Raw genomic sequence first — 27,245 nt, forward strand, 5'->3', positions numbered from 1 at the left:
AAAAGTCTCTTCTACTCAATACTGTAAGTACTAGATAGCAAGCGGATTAGGCATTTGTTTGTTTTCTTTATTGCAAATGTGTATTTTGCTGGAAGGATTTTAACTCTGTTTGCTGTAACTTGTATACTTGGGCTGGGAGGAGTCCCCCCTCTGGTCTAGGTGAAGCTGAAAGACCATGTAACATTTTCCCATCTTTATTTTACAGAGATAATTTTTACTTTCTTTCTTTCTTTAATTAAAAGCTTTTCTTTTAAGAACCTGATTGATTTTTTTTTTATTCTTGTGTGAGACCCCAGGGGACGGGGTCTAGACTCACCAGGGATTGGTGGGGGGAAAGGAGAGAAGGAGGAGGGAAAGGTTAATTTCTCTCTGTGTTAGGATCACTGTCTCTCTCTCAGGGAGAGTCTGGGAGGGGGGGAGAGAAGTGAGGGGGAAGGTGAATTTCATCTCTGTTTTAAGAGTCAAGCAGTTTGAATCACAGTGACCCCCCAGTATAACTCAGGGAGGAAGAAAGGAGGGGGGGGGAATGGTTTATTTCCCTTTGTTTTGAGACCCAAGGGATTTGAGTTTGGGTTCCCCAGGGAAGGTTTTGGGGGACAGGGAGTGTACCCAAAACACTGTATTTTGGGTTGGTGGCAGCGTGATAAGATATAAGCTAGGAATTAAGCTTAGAAGGGAACAGGCAGGTCCCCACTTTCTGGATGCTAAAGTTCAAAGTGGGAAAGAGACCCTGACAACTCCTTCGATAAGGTGTTCCTTCTGCACATGCCTGGACCCATTAAGGTCACCCAGCAAACAGTGTGACAGCCCTAGATGATATTTACTTCGCTGTCCATAACCTGTAGCTGAATACTTGTCAGCACAGCCCACATAAGATAGGTGAAGAGATTACCAAAGATGCACGCTACCTATTCAAAATGTTTTTACTGGCAAGTGTAAATGGCTAAGACTAGGAGTTTTCTGGTTTAATAGCAAAGACATGACAAATGCATTGGAAATTTTAACTTTCTTTAGAATTAAATGCCTTTCAGGAAAAAAGTTTATTAGGAATCATGACACATTCAGAATAATCTCTAGCAATCAAAACTATTTTGCAAACTCTCTTTTCGTTCTATATCATTTTCAGTATTGTCAAAAATTCTATTCTTCTATTTCTCAATCTTATAGTTGTTTATTATAATGACACCTTTGTTCATTACCAAGGAATAACCAAGATGATTAAATGTCTTCTAAAACCAAGGCACTGCAAACATGATGCCTTAAAATTGAATGATTAAATATGAATTTGATTTAGAGAGTCATAGTAAAAAAAGACCATTAGTTTTACTGTCTAATCTATTTAGACTGAGTTCTTTGGAGCAGAGACCATGTATTTGTTCAGTATCTAGCACATTTGGGGTCCCAATTCCTGATTAGGGCTTCTAGGCAATAATACAAGACAGCTATTAATAAAAAAAATTTAATACTAACCAGTATTGACAATGAACAATTATGCTACACTATAGGTTTAACATATAGATATTATAAAGTAGCATATGATCAATTATTTTATTAACCAACTGTATGGCTAACTCAGATTTAAGCATCACTGAAAGACTGATGACTCACTCTCTCAGTACTTGGTAAGTACATAAAAGTCTGCATCTGTTGATTTCTGACAATAGGGTCTGCTTCTCTCTCATAGTACTTTAATATAAGCATTCATCTTCTCTTCCATTCCAGACATACACAAGAGTCTTCACCAGTATCAACTCTCAAAGGCTTCAAACTTCTTATGAGTAGCGTTAATTTCCCACAAGTCACATCCATAAATTGCTATGGAAGAATTAAGTTTTTCACCAACTGAACCTTCATACATTCAAGATGCCATTGTTTTTCCAAACTTTTGTAAAGGAGGCCATGACTGGGAGGACCATTCCTACTCTTCTTCTGATTTTTTAGAACAGCATCCATGGTTGGATATGTATAATTCCAGATACCTCAATTCACCTGTTGCCTCTACAACTGGATTATTGATTATAAAGTCTGCTTGCATCCTTTTTTTGTTAATCATGTCAATGTGCATTCCTTTCACTTTTGCTTCATTCATTCAGGGACAGTTCACATTCCTCAACCTATCCTTCCAACAAAGCCTGTTGCCAACTCTGTCTACCAGGGACACCATCGTAGGACCTAATCACATGTGATATATGCCATCATGTGACAGCAATGCCCTTCTGCCATGTACATTTGTATAGAGACTGTCTGGTTTGGCCAAAGAATAAATGGACACATCTTAGACTTCAAGAATTATAACATTTAAAAACCTGTTGGAGAACACTTCAATCTCCCTGGACACTCAATTACAGACCTAAAAGTCGCAACTCTTCAACAACAAAAAACAGACTCTACCAAGAAACTGCAGACCTGGAATTAATTTGCAAACTGGACACCATTAAGTTAGGCTTGAATAAAGACTGGGAGTGGATGGGTCATTACACAAACTAAAAACTACTTCCCCATGCTAATTTTTCCCCTACTGTTACTTACACCTTCTTGTCAACTGTTTGAAATGGGCCATCCTGGTTATAACTACAAAATTTTTTTCCTCCTGCTGCTAATAGCCTACCTTAATTGATTAGTTGGTATGGCAACCCCAATTTTTTCACGTTCTCTGTATATATCTTCCTACCATATTTTCCACTGCATGTATCTGATGCAGTGGGTTTTAGTCCACAAAAGCTTATGCCCAAATAAACATGTTAGTCTCCAAGGAGCCACAAGTACTCCTCATTATTATTCCTCACAAACTGTTTTTACAGGCTACATTTGTTGCATTGCATCGGCTGTTGCAGAAAAGAGCACCATGCCAGAGTATCTGAAGTTGATTAAAAAGGTGTCCACCAATGGAGATCCCAGCTTTTTCTCGTCTGACAAAACCTTTCAGGCCTCGTCTCATAGTGAATTTCTGCGCGAACACTGAAAAGGCTTGGAGGCAGATAAATCAACCCCTGCTGGATCGATCACGACTTGCCAATCTGGTGGCTAGTGTAGACAAGCCCAAGGAAATGGCAGTTTTACTGTTGCCTGTCCCACCTTAATTCTGCCTCCTTGTGCATTTAATTTATGCACTGAATGAAGTAGAGGTCCCGTGGAACAAAAAATGGTGTGTTGTGTAATTAAAGATTAATTTTGTCACCTTGTATGTATGCATTTTGATAAAGTAGAACAGACAACTGTAATTTTGGCATTTCCTAACTCATGTGCTTGACTTTGCAAACAAAATCATTTTTAATTTAGTTTCTTAGTATGTAATTTCCTTTTTTTAAATAAAAGGAAAAAATTGTGTTCAATTATTATTTTGCATGCTGTCAAAAATAGGTATACACATCATTTTTAACCTTTTATAACATGACTAAATCTGAATGGAATTTCTTAGGGCAAAGAAAAAATATTCCTGTAGGCCTAAGGTTCTCCTTGCTGAACTTCAAAAGGCTACTGAAAATAGTGGAGGTGTTTGTACATCTCATAAAAAAGTCACAAGAAACTTTTAATAGAAAGCGTTAGGCAATCTATAGGGATCACAACCAGCTCCTTCTAGATCACACGTGTCTTTTATGGAAAACACCTAACATTTCTTACAGTAACAAAAACTAAAATCCAATTAACTTTATAGTCTTTGAAATTATGAGGCAATTTTACTAGTCTTCCACTTCATGAGATCCCTTCTTTTGTTCACATTTGTGCTCGGAGATATAAGAGAAAGAGAGGCCATATTTAGACTAAATTTAGAATTATCTTCTGCATTTTATATATCAGTATATGCAACAGTTTCTCCAAAGATATTTTGGCATTCACACAGAGTAGTATTATTATATTAATCTCATAGACAAATATATTCAGTAGCAACGTCCAGGAAAAGTGATAATATAAAATACTCTGAGTTAGTTTTTAAAGGAATAAGTTAATTTTTCTTGTCTAATACATCATTTCCACATCCAGCCTTTGACTGATCTTCCATGACCTTTCTGCCACCTTCAGTGTAGGTCTAATCATCCTCTGAATCAGTCACGATTCTATGAAGTCCCCATATGTGCGAGTACAGCACCAGTGTGAGCAACACAGAAGCAGCCTGGCTCAATAGATGGTATACTGAATTGGGAATCAAACCTAGGGGACTGAAATTTGTCTCTGCCACTAATTCACTATGTGATCTTGGGCAAATTCATTATCTCTCTCCCCTTCTATATTTTGCCATCTATAAAACAGAGATAATAATGCTCACCCACTTTATGATGTACTGTGAGATATACAAAGGAAGTTGTTATTATGGATTATTACTGCTATTTCCATGTAGACAGCACCTGGCTTAGTTCATCAAGAATATCATAAGGCCCAATTCTTCCCCAAAGAATTTGTACCTATAGGTAGCACAAGTAGACATCTTCTTGGATGTGTTTATTCTGTAAATGGCTTAACCCTTAGATTATATGTAGGAGGATAAAAACTACAGAAAAATATAGGAAAGACAGAAGACGACTATTATTTGGAACAAATGTCTAATTTCACTCGCTTCTTAAACAATTATCTCCAACTTAAAATGCCAAGCCAGTATTATCAGATGTACATTTGTACATGTGGGTGGAGTCATATCTTCTTTTTTTTTAAATCAAAATAACTAAATCTACAATTAATGTGTGATAATTTACACTTGGAGTGTTTGCTTCACACCTTGTTCACAAATGTCACAAGTACATTTACCATTTCATAACAATTTAATGAATCTTTAAGTTTTTCAAAACTCTGATCTTATAAAAGATTTTATAAAAACAAAGCAATACTTTTAACCACTAGACATCCACTCATTCCTCACACTCACTCTTAATGGCTTACCATTTTATATATTTATTCCATTTGGATAAACATAAACTACCACATTCACCCAAATTAATCTACTTCACATTGGAAGAAGTGACATCTTTAAAGTAAACCACTGGCTGCCTTGACAAAACCATCAGTGCATTTACAGAGTGCTAAAGACATAAGAATCAAAAGTATGTGGATTAACTTACAAATCAAACCGCAGGTTCTCTCTTTCTTCAAAAAAGTAGTCCATGATGAATTTTCTTACAAAATCTGGATTTAAAGTATTGTCAATTACTTCTGTTCTTCCAAACTGTAAAAGAAAAATAATAGCTTATAGCAAGCATAAAATCCTTTTATAAGAAGTTACATATCTGTATCACAGCATATAGATCCAGGAACAGAAACATACAAGAGACATGAGGTAGGATGCAGCAAAAGTCTCTCCTGGAACAGAGATTTTGCAAAGAGAGGATCATGTCCACATGAAAAACACCAGGAATGTAAGAAGAGACTGCCAGAAGCCCACTCACTCCAGCATGAACAGCAGCATGTGCCCATCCACAATCTATAGACTGGAACTTCCAAAGACAGCACTTCTTTCAGACAAGACATTGAAGCTACGACAAACAGTTTCCCCCTCCAAACATAGAAAAACTACTCCCCACCATAAACATTAGTTATATTAACTCTTCCCAATTTGACACACTATAGCCCCTAGAAATCAAAGAATCATAGCAAGATAGGACTGGAAGGGACCTCAAAAAATCATATAGTTCATCTTTCCACACCCCACCCCACTCTCCTGGACGTGTTTGCTTAACCTGTTCTTAAAAATGTCCAGTGACAGGGATTGCACAACCTCCCTAAGTAATCTCTTCCAGTGTTTTATTATCCTTATAGTAATAAAGTTTCTCCTAATATCTAACTTAAATCACACTTGCTGTAACTAAACAGACAACTTCTTGTCTTACCTTCAATGGACATAGGAGAAAGCGTATACTCCCCCAGTGCTGTAACTGAGTCTTTGAGATGTGTCCCTATGGATGCTCCACTTTAAGTGCGATTAGGCACCCTGCAACTTTGATTATAGATTTCTCATAGCAGCATCTATTCTGCCCGCACATGCATATTACTCAGTCTCACGGTCTGTATTGTTATATAGCACAGAGTGGATGAACCGCCTTCAGTTCCTTCTCTACCACGAAACTCCATTGCAGAGAACTCCAAAGCAGAAGGGAATGACGGCAGGTGGCAAAGCAACCACAGGGGGACACATTTCAAAGAACAATAGTTACTGCATGGTTTAAGTAACCATTTCTTCCTCTCCTTCTTCGAGTAGTGTCTCTATGGGTGCTCCACTCTAGATGACTACCAAGCTAAGTTCCCTTTAAGGAGAAGGGGGCTTCGAAGTCATGTCTAGTACTGAAGAAAATACAGCCAAATCACAAGTTATTGCATAATGCTCACCAAAAGGTATGTATAGGGGCCCAAGGGTCAAGGTGGATTATTGAAGTAGTATTTAGCTGTAGGCCCAATTTGAGAAAGATCTATGGCTGCACAAGTTGCCTGTGACGTTAGGTCCAGGAAGCAGCCTTTCAGAAGGTTAACAGGAAAGGAAATGTGAGCACATGAAGCTGTATGAAGAATGTCAAGTAGCTTCTGAGGTGATTCTTTAACCTACTGAAGAAGGATTTACAAAGAATCCGCAACCATCTTGATAAGGTCCTGGAACTTTTTAAAATAGTCAGCCAGGGATGGTGAAGCGGTATGACCACTTCATCCAGGCATGGAGAAGAGATGCTGGCTAGTCGAGAGATCTCTTCATCAGCCCTAGTTTCCTGTTCCTCAAAGGTTTCTTCCTGAGCTTCTGGTAACTTAGAGAGAGAGGGTGATGAAAAGTTGTCTACCTCTGACAGATGGTGTTCAAGGCCCTAGAGAATTGCCAGTGACAGGTCACCTAGGGAACCCAACTCCCAGCATGGCCAAGGGGGTGGCAAATATGGCACAGGTGGAGGAATACATTAGCGTTTGTACCAGCAAGATGGTGGTTGTGGACATCTCTCATGACTGAGATCAACTTCCTCAGAGACCTATGGAAAAGAGCCTCTATAGGAACGGAGTGGAGAGCCTCAGACAGATATCTGAGAAAAGAAGACAAGATCTTCATCAGAAACCTCCTTTTCCAAATCACTGTGAAGTGATGGAGCAGCAGAAGAAACTTAAGATACAATCATCAGTACCAGCCAGGTGTCTAGGAATCTGGAGATCCTAGGTACAGCGAACAGATCAGAACTGAGCAATGATGAGTCAGGTGTCTCAGACACAGCCAGGTCTAGGGGAAAATGAAACTCTTACAGTACCAAGAGCAGTACTATATCAGTGACCTGCACCAATGTGATAATGGCGGAGGGAGTTGACGGTACTATGAATCTCAACCACTCCAAGGGGAGACCTCCAGATGAAGCCCAATTGGACATCTTTCGGTACTGAGTGAGAAGAGGTACTGCTCTTCTTGCTGCCTTGATCCGTTGACGGTACCAAATGACCTCTCAGAGCCTGGGACTTCATAGTCTTTAGGCTTAATCATGCCCTCAGTACCTGAGGAACCAGCAGTCTCGTAAGTACCAGATTGGAGAGCAGTGGGTGCTGAAGGGGCTGGAGTCATCGGAGACAGGGAATCTTCCTCAAAATGAAATCACTATCTGGAGAACTTGAGGGACCATCTTTGGGAGTCTTATGAGAAGAATCTTGGATATTCTTCTTAGATATCCTTGAAGCTTGGAGACAGTGGAGGCAACTGACTTATTCAGAGACCAGCCAACAGGGGTTGTTCCCCTGAGGAGGGTCAGAGGCCAGGCACAGTGAGCTATCCATCATGAGGAGTTGAAGTTTGAGCTTCCTTTTTTTTCTGGCTCTAGCTTTTAAATGCCAGACAGAAGTTGCATTTTGGAGAAATATGAGATTCCCCAAGCAACAGATGCACTGGGATTGCCGGTCACTCACCGGGAATGCCTCCAGGCATGACAAGCTGTGTCACCAGGATCGCCTCCTGGCATGACAGGCAATGTTTGAAAGCAGGAAAACCAGGCATGCCTTTTCAGTAAAGTAAAAACTCCCAGTAGGGGAGAAACTTTAAAAAAAAAAATCCAAAAACTTTTTAGAAACTACTACTAAGAGCAACTATAATTAACTAGTAAAAGAGCTAAGGGGACACAATTGAGTAAAACTCAATGCAGACAACTGCTAAGTTTCTGTCTCAGATGAATGGCTGAGAAGGAACTGAGGGCAGTTTGCTTGCACAGTGTGCTATATTAGCATACAACACGAGACTGAGTAATGTGTATGTGGGCCAAATGGACACTTATACAGAATCTCTGATCAAAGGAGCCTGGAGTGCAAGTCACCCAGAGTGGAGCACCTATAGGAACACTATTCAAAGAAGAAACTAATCACAGTCCTCTTTGTAACAAACTTCCATATATTTGAAGATTTGTCATGACTCCCCAACCAGACTTCTCATCTCTAGAATAAATATGCCCAGTTCTTTCAACCGTTCCTCTAAGGCAGGGGTTCTCAAAACTTCATTGCACCTCAACCCCCATCTGACAACAAAAATTACCACAATCCCAGAAGTGGGGACTGAAGCCTGAGCCCTGAGCTGCAGGCGAGGGGCCAAAGCCAAAGTCTGAGACCCAGTGCCCTGGGGAGGAGGGGGCCACAAAGCCAAAGTCCAAGCCCAAGGGCTTCATCTCCAGGCAGGGGGCCTGTAACTGAGCCCTGCCGCCCAGTGCTGAAGCCCTTGAGCTTTGGCATGGGTGGTGGGGCTCAGGCTGCAGCTCCGGTCCCCAGCAACTCTAAGCTAGTCCTGGTGACCCCATTAAAATGGGATTGCAACTCACTTTGGGGTCCCAGCCCACAGGTTGAGAACCGCTGCTCTAAGGTCATGTTTTCTAAACCACTTATTTTGTTGCTCCTCTCTGTACTCTCTCCAATTTGGCCACATCTTTTTTTAAAGTGCGGTGTCAAAAACAGGACACAGTACTCCAGCTGAGGCCTCACCACTGCAGAGTAGAGCAAAACAATTACATCCTTTGTCTTACGTACAACACTCCTGCAAATACATCTCAGAATGACATATGACTTTTTTGCAACAATATCACACTGTTGGTTCACGGAAGTTTACAACCCACTATAACCCACAGATGATTTTTCTGCAATACTACTACCTAGCCAGTTATTCGCCATTTTAATTTTTTCTTCCTTTGCTTCCTAAATATAGTACTTTGCATTTATCTTTACTGAATTTCATCCTATTGATTTTAGACCAATTCTCTTAATTATCAAAGTCATTTTGAATTCTAATCCTCTCCTCTAAAGTGACTGCAACCCCTTCCAGCTTGGAGCCTGTGATAAATAAAGTGAGGGGACAGCTTCCTTTGATGGACACCCAGCCAGCCAGTTAGCTGTAAAATCCCTCTTGGTAGATGTTCTTTACTTGCTTTACCTGTAAAGGGTTAAAAAGTCCCCCCAGCTAAAAGCAAAAGTGGGCACCTAACCAAAAGATCCAATGGGAAGACTAGAACTTTTTTAAATGGGGAAAGAAACTTTCCCTTTCTCTGTTATTCTCTGGGCTGGAGGGACAAAGCAGCCATGCTACAAGCAGCTTAAGCCAGGCATGATCATAAATCATCAGATCATACCTAGAACTACTTATCTGAACTCCAAATGTGTAAGTAGATCAGAATGTTTAGCTAGACACAATTTTTTTTTTTTGTTAAGGCTTATAGATTTCCTCTGTGCTAACCCCTAATGCTTTTGTTTGCTTGTAATCTTTAAGCTGAACCCCCAAGAAAGCTATTTTGGGTGCTTGACTTTTGTAATTGTTTCTTTCCAGATCTAGCAAAAAGTGTAAGTTCCAGATGTATTTTCTTCCTTTTTGTTTCAATAACAATTTATTTATTTATTTATTTATTTTAAGAATAGGATTGGATTTTTGGAGTCCTAAGAGGTTTGTGTATGTTGTGTGATTAGCTGATAGCCACAGCTAAGTTCCTTTGTTTTCGTTCTTAGCTCTACCGTGGATGGGGGGTGTGTGTGAAAGGGCTTGAGGGTACCCCACAGGGAGGAATTCCAAAGTGCTCCTTCCTGGGTTCAAAGGGTTTTTTTTGCATTTTAGGTGGTGGTAGCATTTACCAAGCCAAGGTCAGAAAAAAGCTGTAACCTTGGGAGTGTAATACAAGCCTGGAGTGGCAAGTATTAATTTTTAAAATCCTTGTGGCCCCAACTTCAGCACTCAGAGTGACAGAGTGGGGATTCAGCCTTCACAGAGCCATTCACAAATTTTATAAGCACACACTTATGGAATGATTTCTTCTTGACAAATCCACATTGGCTCTTACTTATCACATTATCTTCCAGGTTTGAATAAAATGATTTAAGTTTGTTCCAGCATCTTTCCAGGTATTGAAGTTAGACTGAATGGTCTGTATTCCCTGGGTGCTCATTTTTCCCTTTTTCGAACATAGGTATTATGTCTGCACTTCTCCAGTTTTCTGGGACTTCACCAATACTCAAGAGTTCACCAAAATAATAGCTAACGAGTCAGAGATCAGTTTGGCTAGTTCCTTAAGTATTCTGCAGTGAAGTTCATCAGGTCCCACTGTCTTGAAGATATATGATTTATCTAAACATTCTTTAACCTATTATTTCACTATTCTTCCCAGAGATCCCCTCCCCATTATTAGTTAATATTGTGTTAAACATCTGGTTACACTTAACCTTTTTAGTGAAGCCTGAAGCAAAAAAGGCATTAATGCACTTCAGCCTTTGCTGTGTCATTCATTATTTGCTTCTTTCCCTTAAGTAACAGGCCTAACTTTACTTTACCTCTCTTTTACTTCTATTGCACTTAAAAGGCAACAAGAAGAGGTTTTGTATGTCCCTTGCTGGGTGTAACTCATTTGTGCCAAAGCCTTTTGATTTCATCTCTAAACACTCATGCTATTCTTTTATACTCATCCTTATCTATCTGTTCTTTGTCCAGGATTCCTTTTAATTGTCATGTTATTATAGAGCTCCTGATGCCGCCCTATGGGTCTCTTGTTATTTTTATCTTTTCTTTGCATCAGCATAGTGTGCTCTTGTGTAATATGGTCTCTTTTAGAAACTGCCATCTCTCCTGAATGTAGAATACCAGGCAAAAAGTTACACAGAATGCCCATTTCACTGGTAACTTCATCCACTTTCAGACCTGGAGGCCCTGCCATTAGAAACATACGGTTCCATCCTTATTCAGTTACCTCTTGCCCCTATATTCTTTTGATGCATCCATTAAGAACGAAAAGACTCATTGCTTTCCACCTTTCTGTATAATGGGGCTTTGACTCCCTCCCCATAAGAAGAGCCTGCTCCTCCTTTAGTGTAAACATATATTTTTTCAGCTAAAATTGTATTTGGTTTGGATGAGAAGCTTTTGATTCAGTTTCAAATTCACAATGTTAAGGATATAAAATACAGGTTACAGAACTCATGCTTTTATTTTGTTTCATGTGTTTGCTTTTCTTTAAATACATTATTTTTCAAGATTTGGTAAAAAAAAAAATCTGAAACTAACAAAGTAGGTGTGAGAGTGGGAGCATCCACAGGGACATCACTTGAAGTTAAGGGTAAGTTTCTCTGGATGGGTGGCTGGAGGTAAGGTTAGGAAGGTACTGGAATAAGAGAAAAGGATACATAGAGGTAGGGGAACTTGGTGTCTAGGAAAGTTGAAGTGAGAGACATAGGACAGGGAGAGGGAGAGAGAAATGGTACTGATTATTGTATTAGTCAGAGCTGTAAACCAGTAATGAGGCAGCAAAGGCCCAAGGGGTCTCAGAGACTTCAAAGCAGAGTACAGCACAGCTCTGAAAAGCCACGAAGAGTCCTGCGGCCCCTTATAGGCTAACAGACGTATTGCATGTCATGCATCCAAAGAAGTCAGTATTCACCCACGAAAGCTAATGCTCCAATAAGTCTATTAGTCTATAAGGTGCCACAGGATTCTTTGCTGCTTTTACAGATCCAGACTAACACGGCTACCCCTCTGATATCTGAAAAGTCAGTGGCTCAGCCTCCCATCAACCCTTAATGGTGACAGGCCTATACCTAGCATAAGGAAACTAAGCCAATTGAAACAGGGGGAGCCTCTTGGTTCACAGCCTTTGACAACACAAATGGTTACTACTATTAACGGGAACTGATCTAAACATTTATATTTTATTTAACAAACTAGCAGAGAAGAATGAAACAAGCAATTCTTTAAAAAAAAAAAAAGGCTTCAACGAAGTGGTACACCAGCTTTTCACAACAGAGAAGCTCTTCCAATGATGTTTGAAAGGAATTAGTGATTGCAGCATTAGTAGCTCTTCAGTCATAGGCTCAAAACAGATTAGAGAATTCCTATCTGGTCACTAGAGCATGAATGCAAGATTTGTTTTCTGTAATAGCCTGTAGCTTTAAAAATTATAATTTTGAGATTCAGAATGAATCATTTAAAAACACATTTCTAAATCTATAGAATAAGATATTTCCCCTTATTGCTGTTAATGAATTTAGTGATGAAAGGTACAGAATTATCATATTATCAATTATTATATTCCTGCAAAAGGAAGTCCTCTAATTGGAGAGCAGGTACAACACAAGCAACACCATTGTTTTCCCTCGCTGTTATATCAACCTATCTCTGCATTGACTAGGAGGTTAAGACAGGAATCCAATTTCTACATCCACTGAATGCCTAGCCTCTTTGCTAAGAGCACCAAGTGTACAGTACTACATGTAAATGACGTTGACATCTGTCTCCTAGAAAATGAACTGAGACCACTAACTTATTTAGAGCAGGGTACTGAACAGTTGTAAAGTAGTAACTTATTTCAAGTATCAGAGGGGTAGCCGTGTTAGTCTGGATCTGTAAAAGCAGCAAAGAATCCTGTGGCACCTTATAGACTAACGGACGTTTTGGAGCATGAGCTTTCGTGGGTGAATACCCACTTCGTCACATGCATCTGACAAAGTGGGTATTCACCCACGAAAGCTCATGCTCCAAAACGTCCGTTAGTCTATAAAGTGCTACAGGATTCTTTGCTGCTTTAATTTATTTCAGTCATTACCACCTGAGATGATTCCAACTTCTGATACAACAATGAAATGTTCTTCTTCCCATTTAATATCTGGAGGCACCCAAGCACCATACTTAAGAACTCTAACATATGACTACTGTAAAGTACCAGTAGGCCAAATCTGAGAAGTAAAACCATTAATAATTGAGACAAAAACTGTCAGTGATCTATTCTCCTCCTCCCTCCAACTTCCTCCTCCTGCCCATCCCCTTCAGAGTGACCAGATGTCCTGATTTTATAGGGACAGTCCCAATATTTGGAGCTTTTTCTTAAATAGGCTCCTATTACCCCTCACCCTCATCCCGATTTTTCACACTTGCTATGTGGTCAGCTTACTCCCCACTCCCAAATGGCCTTTGCAAACCTGGCTAGCCTGCTCCATATTTTTTTTTTTAAAGTTGGTTTTATTTATGGTGGAGGGAAGGATGGGACACTCACCTTTCTTCTTAAATGGATTTAACCATTTTCAAATGTAATACAAGCTATATATACACAAGAGTTCAAAATAAAGTGATTCTAATTTTTTGGCATTTTTCCTGCACATTTGAGAGTTTGACTTCTTTCGCATAGCAATCAATCAACTAATCATAATTTTTCCACACAACCACACTTAATTAAAAATATATATATACACATAGATATATATAAAAAACACCTTACCTCTCTCCATTCTTTGCTTCCAATACCTTGTGTATACAAAACACATACTGTGAAAAGAAGAAATGCTCAGTCATTTTTATAATTTCTTTTAACATTCTTACATTAAATGAATCTGTTTTAGGAAGATTTACATTGCTGTTGAAATAACTAGCTAGGACAATCAAATATCAAATGCTTGCACTCAATTCCTAATAATCCTATGCTAATAGGAGAAAATATGGACAATAAACCTGGAAATAGGATGGCCATAAAGTGGGCTGTAATACTTACTGCTTGACTTTTAGCAAGTCCCTTGACAATCCTTTGATTTTAATGAAATCTTGCTTTTATCCAATTTTACATCTGACTGAAGTATTGGTCTGACTATCCTAGTTAATCTAAATCATAAGTACTCTAAAAATACACTGTCTTCAGGAGATGAGGATTAAAAGAGAAACAAATAGGGACCCACATAGGAAAGAGAAAAAATAGGGTGGGAGAGAAAAAACTACCAGAGCCTTTTTTTCCGTAGATCTGCTCCAAATATACAAAAGAAAGATATAATATGTTGTATATCGATACACCTTTTAACTAAAACTCCCACAAACAAAATCTTTGTTTAAAACCAGTTAATGTTGCCAGAGTGACATACCCACCCAATACAAGCCATAAAGAAGGAAACATCATAATAAAGTACATTTATGAGCTATTACTAAATGCCCACACAGAATATTTCCACTTTTAGCAACAGACTTCAAGCCGCTGCCTCCTCCCAAAAAAAGAATTCCCTTTGCTTTCAACAGATATTATGTGGTTTCGGGTTTTTTTGTTTCTTTTTTGTTTTGTTTTTTATCTTACTCTCCAGCTCCATCTCAGGAGCTGAGAGCAGAAAAACTCAGACCTGAAAAAAAAAAAAATCGGGAGTTCTCTGCACTTCTGTAATATAGTTAATAGCAACAGTTATCCAATACCTGTATAAACTTGATTAGGGTAATCAAAAAGCCATTATATATAATCTTTTGTTCACTACATGTGAATCTTGCACTACGTGTAAGCCAGCAACCTAACAGTACCAATCTTCCTTCTGAAAATGCTGATCTAGGTCTGCCATAAATTGTTGTTTTCTGACAGATTATTCTCCTGCTCCAATACATTTTTAATCTAATTTTTGAAAAAAAAAATCTTTTGGGTTGCAGTCTTTAGTGACAAAGGGTAAGTGCCCTATTCCACTCCCATTGGAGTTAAAGGGAATCTCCCCACTGACTTCAGTGGAAACAGGGTCAAGCCGTAAACCACATTTTCTTTCTACTCTAACAGATACTTTGCTCCATACCAAATTTGCACTGGTCTGTAGTTACCAGAACGAAGGTAAAACCAAGTCCCAGGAACACAGAAGATAGCCTGCCAGTGCAGAATTAATATGAGTGGGTTAAAATGGAGAGCTGGAAATAGTTTATACCCAATGGGAGAAAGACAATAAAACCAAAATTAAATAATACCAAGACAAGATCATCATATTCTATGGAGGATGAAGTTTATATTAAGGAAGTCCGGGGGGGGGGGACATATCTATCATTTGAGGGTGAATTTTTAAATGATTTTTTTAAATTAGATTGGAACCATTAAGTTGGTTAGTTTAATTAAAATCATAGTACACATCTTCCTCTATCCTTCTTCCATCCTATTCTTGTACTCAGTCTTTAGGTCTTGTCTTAAATTAGACTGTAAACTCTTCATGGCAAGGAATGTGTCAATTTGTGTATGTTTATAATAATGCCGAAAACAATGGTGCCCCTGAGCTAATAAATGATAATGAGAGGTTATTTACCAATAACTATTGTTTGTGTGTTGCCTCTGTGTATTCAAAATTGTGAGATATGACATCTTTAGAGTCAAGCAAAGGAAACGCCTTGGAAAGGTGTCATCCCCTTACTCTATATAAGGAGAGACAGCTTCTCCCTAACGGTCAGTCCTAATATTTTAAAGAACTCTGAAGTAGAGAGTAAGATTAGCAGGTACTGGGACTACACCCAAGCAACTTTTGAAGAACAACAGCTATTGGTAAGCAAAAAATGGTTACTTACCCTGTTGTTCTTCGAGATGTCTTGCTCATGTCCATTCCAATAGGTCTGTGTGTATGCCACGTGCACCATCGCCGGAAAGCTTTTCCCCTAGCAGTATCCATCGGGTCGGCTGTGGAGACCCCTAGAGTGGCGCCTTCATGGCAGTGTATCTATGTCCCTGCCGACCCACCGCCTGCTCAGTTCCTTCTTGCTGGAATACTCCGACAGCAGAGAGACAAGCGGGATTTGGAATGGACATGATCAACACATCTCGAACAGTTACGAGAGGTAGGTAACTGTTTTTAATTCAAGCGATTGCTCATGTGCATTCCAATAGGTGACTTCTAAGCAGTTACCCCGTGGGAGGGATCAGAGTTCACATAATCGCGAAGTGTAGGACTGCCCTACCAAACCCAGCATCATCCCTCGCCTGCCGGATGATGGCGTAGTGGGAAATGAAGGTGTGAACTGAAGACCAGCTCACCGCCTTGCAGATGGCCTGGATAGGGACCTGCACCAGTAAAGCTGCGGACACTGCCTGCGCTTTGGTAGAGTGCGCTGTAATCGGAGGGGCTGGAACTTTGGCCAGGTTATAGAAAGCCCTGATGCAGGACGTGATCCATGATGAGATGCACTGGGATGAGATCGGGAGCCCCCTCATTCTTTCTGCGATAGCAACAAAGAGCTGCAGTGACTTACAAAATGGCTTTGTGCATTCAGTGTAAAATGCTAAAGCATGTCCAAAATTCAAGAAATGGAATGTGCGCTCCCTGTTAGTGGCATGGGGTTTAGGAAAGAATACAGGTAAGTATATATTCTGGTTCACATGAAATTGGGAGACAACCTTAGGCAGGAACACAAGGTGGTGGGGTAGCTGCTCCTTGTCTTTATAAAATACCATATAAGGCAGTTTGGAGGTCAGTTCCCGAAGTTCCAATATCCTTCTAGCGGTGGTTATGCCACCAGAAAAGCCACCTTCCAGGAAAGGCAGGAGAGAGGGCAGGTAGCCAGAAGCTCAAAAAGGGAGAGGGGGACGGCATGAGTGAGGACAGGACCAGGTTTCGGTCCCAAGAGTGAACGGGCCGACGCACTGGAGGAAAAAGTTTGTCCAGGCCCTTAAGAAACCTGCCCACCATGGAGTTACCAAACACTAACCCAGCCACCGTTCCCAGGTGAAAGGCCAAAATGGCTTCAAGGTGTACCCTCAGGGATGATATGCTATCCCTTGGTGCTAGAGATACAAAAAAGATAGTCCAAAATTAGGGGAATTGGGGCTGATTTTGACTCAGTTCCCCTTTGTCAAGACCAAATGGAGAAACGCTTCCACTTAGCCAGATAAGTGGCTTGCGTGGAGGGTTTCCTACTTCACTGAGAGTGTGAGCATAGAAGCTCAAGAGGGTTCAGCCATGGAGTTTTCAAGCCATGAGGTGGAGAGACTTCAGGTTGGGGTGTTGCAGACGGCCATGGTCCTGCGTGAATAGGGCCGGAGAGAGAGGGAGCACTACTGGTCTGTCCACTGAGAGGTTCAGTAACATGGTGAACCAGTGCTGGCGAGGCCACGCTGGCGCTATAAGGATCAGGGAAGCCCTATCCTGACAAGCCTTGAGGATACTCTGTGTATGAGGGGGAATGGAGGGAATGCATATAGCAAGTGACCCGCCCATGATAAGTGAAAGGCATCCGCGGTGGAGCCTGGGCTGTGGTACAGGAAGGAGTAGAATCTCTGGCACTTCCTGTTCCTCCACGTCGCAAACAGGTAAATGTGGGGAGAGCCCCACCTCTAGAAAAATCGAGTGAGCGATGTCCAATCTGAGGGACCATTCTTGTTCATGGAACAAGCGACTGAGGCAGTCCGCCAGCTTGTTCTGCGCCCCCCGAAGGTGCAACACCTGCAGGTGTATGGAGTGGGCAATACAGAAGTCCCACAGCATGAGGGCTTCCTGCCAGAGGGAAGAGAAGCGAGCACTCCTGTTTGTTTATACAAAACATGGCTGCAGTATTGTCCATGAGCACTGATACGCACATGCCCTGAAGATGGGCCTGTAATGCCTGGCATGCCAGGCCAACCACCCTGAGCTCCCTCACGCTGATGTGCAGTGATAGTTCTGCATGAGACCAGAGGCACTGGGTTCTGGTATTGCACAGATGCGCTCCCTAACCGAGTGCTGAGGCATCTGTGACCAGGGAAAGCATGGGTTGGGGTTTTACAAAAGGTACTCCCGCACAAATCAGTTGTGGCTGCAGCCACCAGTGGAGAGAGTGGAGAATGCGAGGCGAAAGGGTCACTATTGAGTCCAATGAGTCCCTGGCCTATCTGTGCACCTGCGCTAACCACACCTGGAGGGGCTTCAGGCGCAGCCTGGCATGCTGTACCACATGTGTACAGGCCATTATGTGTCCCAATAGCCTCATACAGTTTCTCGCCATGGTTGTGGGGAAGCGGAGCAAGGTCTGGATAATGTCCGTGAGCACTCTGAAACACAGTTCCTGAAGGAATACCCTCGTGGAGTCCAAGAGAGTGCCAATGAACTCTATCCTTTGTGTGGGGGTCAGTGTGGACTTGGGCTCATTCAAAATAAGACCCAGCCTGTGAAATGTAGCCCGGGCCAGGGACACGTGCTCGTCTACCTGTGTTTGGGACTCGGCCTTGATGAGCCAGTCATCCAAATATGGGAATAGCTGCACCTGCGGAGGAAGGCCACTACTACTGCCATACACTTGGTGAACACCAGGGGGGCCATTGACAGGCCAAATGGGGGTATTCTGAACTGGTTGTGCCAGCCACTGACCACGAATCTGAGAAAGCACCTGTGGGCTGGGATAACAGCAAAGTTGAGGGTAGCGTACCAGTCTCCCGGCTCCAGGGAAGGAATGATGGCGGCCAGAAAAAACATGCAAAAACGTCATCTTTTTTATGAATGTGTTGAGATCTCATAGGTCCAGGATAGGTTGAAGCCTGCCTTTAGCCTTAGGGATGAGGAACTAGCGATAGTAAATCCCCTAGCCCCTGAATTCCTAAGGAACCTCCTCCACTGACCCTAAACCTAGGAGTGATTGCACCTCTTGTAAAAGGAGTTGCTCATGAGAGGAGACCCCGAAGAGGGACAGGGAAGGGGGGTGGGAGGGAACAGAACTGGACAGAATATCCCATCCCCACCATGCTGAAGGACCCAGTGGTCTGATGTGATCTGAGACCAAGCACAGTAGAAGTGGGAGAGATGATTCACAAGGGGGGGGGGGAAGGATCCAAGATGGCAACTAGTGCGCTGTCCTTGGGCGCATCTTCAAAAGTTGGGCTTGGAGTGGGGGGAGGCTGTTTGGTTGAACCCTGACCTTGGCTCTAGGAGGATTGAGGTGGGTGCCTCCTATTATTTCTGCCCCTCTTCCTAGGGGGATCTCGTCGAGGCAGCCCCGGATAGAAGTGAGGTGGGGGCTGAGGTCTAAATGGTTTTCTCTGAGGCGCTGGGGTGTGTAGCCCCAGAGACACAAGAGTCACCCGAGAGTTCTTCAGACTGTGCAGGCGCATGTCCATATTTTGGGTGAACAGGCCTTCACAGTCAAAGAGGAGGTCCTGTATAGTGTTCTGGACCTCCGGCGGGATACCTGAAACCTGCAGCCATGCACTGCGCCTCATTGCTATCATGGTGGCCATGGTTTGAGACGCAGAGTCCGCCGCACCCAGGGCTGCCTGAAGGGCAGTCCGAGATACTACTCTACCCTCCTCAAGGAGCGCGTCAAACTCCTTGTGTGAATCAGTCGGGATTAACTTCTGGAACTTAACCAATGAGCTCCAGGAATTAAAAGCATATTTGCTAAGTACTGCCTGCTGATTCGCTACCCGAAGCTGAAGCCCACCAGTTGAATAGACTTTACAGCCAAAGAGATCCAGTTTCTTGGTGCTATGTGACTTATGTGCGAAGCCTGGTTGTCCTTGTCGCTCCTTGCGTTTTGCTGCATCAACCACCAAAGTCCCGGTTCGGGGTGGTTAAAAAGGTGCTCATAGCCGTTTTGCAGCACAAAGTAGTCTCTCTCGATCCCTTTAACCGTTGGTGGTATAGAGGCTGGGGTTTGCCAGAGCACCTTCTGAATTGTCCTCATCAGGGGCAAGACCACTCTAGAAGGACCCTTGGGAGTGAGGATGTCCACCATCGGATCTGAATCCTCCATAAACTTCCTATGCCTGGAGGTTGAGGTAAACTGCCACCCTTCAAGGCAGGTCCTGGTGGCCTTTGGTGTCCATTGGTGGTAGAGTGGTGGAGGTGCCACCACCACCTCCTCCGGTGAGGAGGAGGAGGAGGAAGAGGTTCCCGGGACGGGGACTTCCTGCCCCTCAGCTTCTCTAGAGGTTGGGCCAAGTACCTCAGAGCTGCCCATGACTGGAGGATCAGGTGCCACCGACATCGGTGGAGGAGGGACTGTGATTGTCTGTGGCTACTCAACAGCCATGTCCCGTACTGGGTCCTCAGGGGGCCTAGGGGTGTAGCATGCCATTGACATCACTGATGGAGGCGCACGGGGGGCCAATACCACCAATACCAGCCTAGATCCCTGACCTTGAGCCTGGTGGTAGGTCCAAGGGGTCCAAAAAGGCCATTGCACTGGGCCTTGCCACTGGTGTGGCCAAGCGATGGCTGGTACCGGTTGTTCCATTGGCCTATGGCACCAGGACCAGAAGCAGTGGTGGCTGCGTCAGGACACAGACAATTCTGCATCCGATTCTGACGAGTACTCTATACCCGATCATGGGGAAGCAGAGCCGGGGAGCGGTAGCGGGGAGACAGAGATCGGCACTGTAACATCATGGGCTTCCTCTGATGATGAATCAACAGCGGTGCTGCCACTGGTGCCGTGACAGGTGTCGGAGTCGTCCAGGGAGCTGGACATGACGCCGCAGTTGATGCTATCACCAGTGCTACTGGCATTGCCCGAGTTTACGAAGCCAGGCCCTGCACCTGCGGGGCTGGGTATTGCACCGTCATGTCAATGGGGTCTCGAGCCACCTCATGTGTGTCCAGAGCGGAGGGGAGGTCAAGCTCATCCTCCAAATGGTGCCAGATAGGAAAGTCCGTTCTTGCCAGACAACAGCTCTGTAACTGGGGCCCAGAGTCAACTGCGCCAGTTCCTGGGGACCAGACCAAAGGTGTCCTGCCAAAAGATGCACCCCACTGGAATCTCTCCAGGGGAATGTCCCCCATCTGGTTTCTTTTTCTTGTGTGGCATTGAGGACTGTGAACAGTGGCACCATGTGGCACTGGCCTTGAGGGCCGGGGAGTGATGCCAGTGCTCCCTGGTGGAGTCCTTCCTCAGTGCCGGGACATCCTGCATCAAGGCGGGTGCGCTGCGCACCAAGGATGCCTGTGTAAGCTCTGGCTGTGGCTGAATGGCCAACTCCATCAGGAGAAGCTTCAGGCAATAGTCACACTCTCTCTTAGTTCTAGGTCTGAAGGTCCTGCAAATAGGACACTTATCTGACTGAGGGCCCTCCCTCAGGCACTTGAGACAGGCAGTGTGCGGATCACTTGTTGGCATAAGTTTTGCACACCTCTCGCACATATTAAACCCCTGCAACCGATGCATGCCTCAGCACCGGGGAGTGAAGAGCAAGGGGAAACCCCCCTGAAGTAAGCTAAACTAATCTACACTAGGAGCTAACTAACAACTATTGAACTATTTACACAGAAAAACAAGGGAACCACTAAGTAAGGCACTTGCAGAAGCAAGAGACTCAGCTGTTCCAAGGACCGTCACGGGCAGTAAGAAGGAACTGAGCAGGCGGCAGGTCAGCAGGGATGTATATACACCACCATGAAGGTGCCACTCTAGGGGTCTCCACAGCTGACCCGACAGGTACCGCTAGGGCAAAAACTTTCTGGCGACCGTGCACGTGGTGCTCGCACACACCTATTGGAAAGCACATGAGCAATCACTCGAAGAAGAACTTCTATTTAAGGACCTCTGTATATTTCCAATTATGGGAAATTAGCAAGCAGTGCTCTGCCAGGAGAGCATGGGTCAGGAGTTCTTGGCGAAATATAGACATAGAACTTTGCTATATAAGCAGCAAAGAATCCTGTGGCACCTTATAGACTAACAGACGTTTTGGAGCATGAGCTTTTGTGGGTGAATACCTGCATCTGATGAAGTGGGTATTCACCCACAAAAGCTCATGCTCCAAAACGTCTGTTAGTCTATAAGCTGCCACAGGATTCTTTGCTGCTTTTACAGATCCAGAGTAACATGGCTACCCCTCTGATACTTTGCTATATAGTATTGTTACGCATATAGCATAAATGTTTGCTCTGACCAACCTGATCATCCTAGGACTCTGGGATCAGAGAAGTAGGAGGGAAGGCATATAGAAGAAGTTAGCTCTAATCCAGCAGAAACACATCCAAGTGGAATCTTTGGTCTGTGTGTGCTCTTGTGCAGTATATATGGCACTTGGTGTTTTGCTCAGACACAAAGAGGTCTATTATTGGCCCCCATCTATGAAATAATATGCTGGCCTCCACTGGTATCAAGGACCACTTGGTTTGATCCTGAGACATCTTACTGAGAAACATTGTATAGACATAATTCTCCCCAGCAAGGTGAAGAGCTACTAGGGAGATTCGGTTCTGGATACAAATCACATGCAAAACAAAAAAACCCCACAACCAATCAACTTTTCTTGCTTTGGATGTTAAGGCCTGAGAATACACTCTTCCCTGCTTGTTGATGTGATAAATGGCCATGGAATTGCCCGAAAGCACCTATACTACATGATGATGCAGAGACAGGACTCTTTGAGGGTCCACAATACTGCCCTGAGTTCCAGTGCACAGATATGGAGTCTGGACTGCTAGGTGTTCCACAGTCCATGTATTTGGAGATCATGATTACATGCACCGCTGCATGGAGAGCAAGTCTCAGTTGTGACTGCAATGGTGGTGAAAGATGAAGCAAAAGATACCCCACTGGAGGATGTTATCCTTGTTCTTCCACCAGCAAAGCTGTTCAAGGACTTGAGGAGGGATGGTCAGTCTTCCTTGAAGGGTGTGTACATTTAGTATGTATTTGCCTACCACCCAGAGCATCAAGGATCTCACGTTCAGACAATCATAAGGTGAGGTGTAGGTTGTTATGGCACTCAGGCTTAGTAGTTTCAGGAATAATTGTGTGGTCTGTATCAGTTGTTCCCTGAGAATTGCCAGGGAGTCTTGACTTTGGGGGTGGGCGGGGGGGGGGGGGGCCACCTCTTTTGCAGGAAAGGAACTGGCACAACGAATCCAGGATTTCTCTGACAAAGATGAAGCATGTATTTCTGACATGAGACTGCATGAAATTACCCATACATTGGATTGCTTTGTGAAGTCCTGTTGGGAGCGGAACCTTAGGATCCAATCATAAAGATATGGTTAGATAAATATCCCTTGGTGTCTGATAATGTGCAGTAACCATCACAAGGCACTAGGTTAAGACTTGTGGAGGCCATGGGTTAACTGAAAAGAAGTCTGCTGAACTGAAAGTATTTCATTTACCCCCCACCCCAGCCAAAAAAATCCTTCTGGTCCTCAGGCAAAAAGTCCAGGACGGGGCTTTAAGAATTGGTTTCTTGAAGGCCTAGGTAGCTGGACAAGTAAACTTTCCTGCCAGAAGTGCTCAGCTTATATTGCTCTATGTCAGAAGGGGCAGAGTGAGATGCCTTGTTGCTTCTAACTCTTTCCCATGCTGCAGATACCACCACAGAGTTTGACAGTGAGCACATGTGATTCATAAGCCCATTTGCACCAGCAGGTAAGGATTCACTTTTCTTTACAAGTAATCTTGTCTCAGACTTGACAAACTCACTAATCACCTAATACATCACTTTCATTATATTTATCCATTAAGGGTACAACACGAAGAGGTCTCTCTGCTGCAAGCTTGTGACTTATCAATACTCAATCATGAAGTGTGTGTACCAGTAATATTTAAGGAGTGATGAAAATTATCCCCTTATGGTCATAGTGTGAAAGTGGGTCAGCAGGGAATCATGTATCTCAGTGAGGGCTCATTCAAGAAGAAGTCCCCTCCCTGGCTAGCTGATTATGTAACGTACTGATGAATATCCACCATTCCAACAACATGGAAAAAAGAAGTAAATGGAAAACCATCAAAGAAACTATAACCACTGAAATCACTTGAGGTAAAAAGGAACATGATGACAGGCAGGCGATGGCCCTTTCTAGGAAAAACACATAAGACTGGTTTAGTTAGTATATCACAAAGTGGAGAAAGACACTCTGGATCTAGTCACTGAGGAGACATGTTGTTCAGCAGGGGTGTTTCATGGAAGATTGGATCCTGTTTCCCCAAGAAGCCAGCCAGCTCCACAACAGATTAAACTGGGGGAGGGGAGAATCCTATTTTATTAGATAGCTAAGGTAACGAATAATGAGTAATGTTACTAATAAGTGTAGGCTCTAGTTTGCCTTTTATGTGGGCTTTTTAATTGTAACCATTTGTTTGCATCACTCTTGTTTCTAGAGAAACATCTGTACTTTCTTAAACAAACACTTGTGCTTTATAACACAAGTGCTGTGTATTATATAGGAGCACTGATTTAAGGTAAAACTGGCAAACTAGTACATTGCTCCTTTGGGAAAAGAGGATTTTGGATTTCTGTAAGTAGCAGGTGTCAGAGGCTGGAAATCACAAGAGAACACTTCAGTGGGAGTCAGGGAGTGTCATGCCTCTCTTGTTTAGCTACAAGGCAAAGACAGGGCTGGCACAGCCCAGAGGAGAGTGCTTGAGTGGTTGAAAGGCTGGTGGTTTTGGGGAGCTAACACCAAACCATCACAGACCAGACTTCCTCTTGCTAGAGACAAGGGGTAACAAGGTAACTCTCAGTCCCAGGTACTTCAAGAACCATTACAGTACAATAATATAAATAAATGTCCTTCCACTGGTATAGGATATATCCTGTATACTCTCAGATACAGGTGGCGATGAAAAGGGGGAGACAGACAAAAATCTTGATTGGGTTGAAAAAGAGCAGACCTAATGGGTATAACCAGCCTTTCCATGGTCTGCATCTCTAAAATGTCTAAAAAGGGATCTGAGGTCTCCATTTGGAGACAGAGAATAACTATCATTTTCCCCAGTGATTCCTGAAAAACCATCTTTTTTCACCATTTTGTTTCAGGATCCAGCTTAGACATAAGAGGGTTATGGATGTCCATTATCCGCGATGTCTACAACTTCCAAGTGCATAGGTTTGTCACACACAATGCTACAAATATAGCAAACCGGAAAAGACATGTAAAAGAAGATAATGAAAGGAACCTGAAACTCATAAAATATGGGTGCAGATGCATCTTTGTGCCTTCCTAATTGTCTTTTTACCTCTTTCTTGGATGATAATTCCAAGGGGTATAGATACAATGTGAAAAGTACTAATCAATAAAGTGTCGTTACCATTGAATGACTTTGCTCTGGCAATAAAATGGGCATGCTAAAGAGTATGGCCAAAGTTGCAAAAAACAATTTTTTTCCAGTCTGGACTCCAGGTGGACAGAAATCAAGCAACAGATCACCTGATGGTGGATCTTAAGAGATGGAGAAGGAGGATCACATGAAAGGAGGCTAGAAGTTTTAAAAAGGACAAGGTCCTGAGCTGCAGTTTCCCCAACCAGAATAAGACAAGACCAGCCAGGAGGATGGAAGGGAGCAGAGTCCTGTGAACCTGAAAAGACACTGACCAAATCCCAAACAATGGGGGGGAAAAAAAAAAAAAAAAAGAGTGCTGAAGAACCTTAGCCAGAGGTCTTACACAAATGTAGTCAATATAATAAAACTGCTTGCATCTCTTGTAATTTGTCTATGAGTAAAGTATATTCAGTTTAGAAATCCCTTTGCAAAGTCTGTGTATTACTTGCTTCAATTATCTCATGTTGCTGAAGGATTTAGCTATAAACTGTGTTACCCATGGGACTGAAGCTCTAGGGAGGATCTGTTTGACTGGGCAGACTTGGGAGAATTCAACACCAGTCCTGGAGTCCAGGGCAGCTGGAACACAGCATCCTATTTGCTATAAGAAGTACCAGAAAGTGTCTATGGTTGGAGTCTGTCCATATCCAAGAGAGCTGAGAAGCACACAGATCCACCAGTGAGTCAGTCCAAATAGCTACCTGGTGAGCATCCACAAGGAGGAGCTCAGCCAGGACTGTAACACCAGGTAATTCCTATTATACCCACAAATTACAACAAAGCCACAGGACTGAAGCTTATCATTGCCTCAGTATTGAGAGCTCTTTTCTCCCTTGAGGAGACCTTTTAGGAGATGATAGAAATGCACTCCTTTTGGAATTAGGGATGCAATGAAAACTAAGATTTTCATAAATATTTGAGGTGTTGCCAGTCCAGAGAGGAAAGCCTTCTATTGGTAATGCTCCATTCCATAGACAACCTGGAGGAAACCCCTGTGGCAATGTCTGGAAGGAATTTGCAGAAACACTACTCTGAGATTTATCACTACTGGGCCTATCAGAGTGTGCGCTAGTGATCACAGATCTTTCTGTCCCCTTCTCCTTCAAGACCAATGTCTTCTACCCCGTCCCTTCCAATCTGTCCTCATTCCAGTCCTATCTCTTCCCCACCCTAACTTCTCTAATCTCACTACCCTTTCCCTTGCCCCTAAGCTCTCCCCTCTCTGTCCAGCCAGTCCCAGTTTCTCTCTCCCCATACACACACACACTGCCACCTTGCTCCAATATGCTGCTCTCTCCCAGATCCACTTCTTGCCCCTTCTACATTTGAGTCAGACTATCTCCTTCTCCACCCTGCCTGCACCCAGCAGGGGGAGCACTGACAGCACAGGGAAAGTCCCTGCTGTCACTCCTGTAGCAGCAATGGCAGAGAAAGTCCTGCTTATCCCTGTAGCTCTAATAAGTCTCCGAGAAATCTCAGTTTGCGCTTGCTCAGAGGTTTACAACCTACCAAATTTGGAAGAACACTCAGCAGGACAGCAAAAGGCACCCAAGATTTGTCTTTTATCAGGCATGGGTTCAAGGTACTTGGAGGCACTAAATTGCTGCAGAAAAGACAGATAGGCCAAGAGTTACAATGAACATTAGAATAGACAAGATTAAGTAATAAATTAGATATAAAAGCAAGAGGAGCAGGCAGGAACAAAATGTTTTCTAAAGTTACACTCTATAATAAAAATATACAGAAAACTACTAGAACTAGCAATACATGTCTCTACCATAATCTCAGAATGGAAAACAAACAAGTCGCTTATTATCTGAAACATATCTATTTCCTGAGTCCCCTATCCAATAAAGACCTAAAGCACTTGCCCCTAAACAAGGGCCAATAAAGAATGGACTACTATTTGAATCAGTTTGTCTGAGATAGTTCACCCTTTCCTTGCTAGATAAGCAACCATTTGAAATATCTTAGATTCCACCAGTTCCACTCCTGCATGACACCACCATTCAGGAGGCATGTTCCTGTCCCCACCTGTTTACGCAGAAAATGGTCTCTATTTAGTGTATTTTTAAATGATTGTGAAAGGCAC

At 42.9% G+C, this 27,245-nt stretch overlaps 1 protein-coding gene across 7 annotated transcripts in view; it reads right to left on the reverse strand.

Annotated features, from left to right (window-relative positions):
• Positions 1-27,245, reverse strand: part of CPNE8 (copine 8) — a 253,547-nt gene that overhangs the window by 201,033 nt on the left and 25,269 nt on the right. For all 7 annotated transcript variants that reach the window (XM_030567773.1, XM_030566943.1, XM_030566068.1 and 4 more), the window contains exons 3-4: positions 13,662-13,708; positions 5,052-5,155 (exon numbers count right to left, since the gene is read on the reverse strand). In XM_030567773.1, coding sequence (XP_030423633.1) covers positions 5,052-5,155; positions 13,662-13,708 — 151 coding nt within the window. The remainder of the gene's footprint in view (positions 1-5,051; positions 5,156-13,661; positions 13,709-27,245) is intronic.

Source organism: Gopherus evgoodei, chromosome 1, assembly GCF_007399415.2.
Source record: "Gopherus evgoodei ecotype Sinaloan lineage chromosome 1, rGopEvg1_v1.p, whole genome shotgun sequence".
In the NCBI taxonomy this organism is placed as follows: Eukaryota; Metazoa; Chordata; order Testudines; family Testudinidae; genus Gopherus; species Gopherus evgoodei.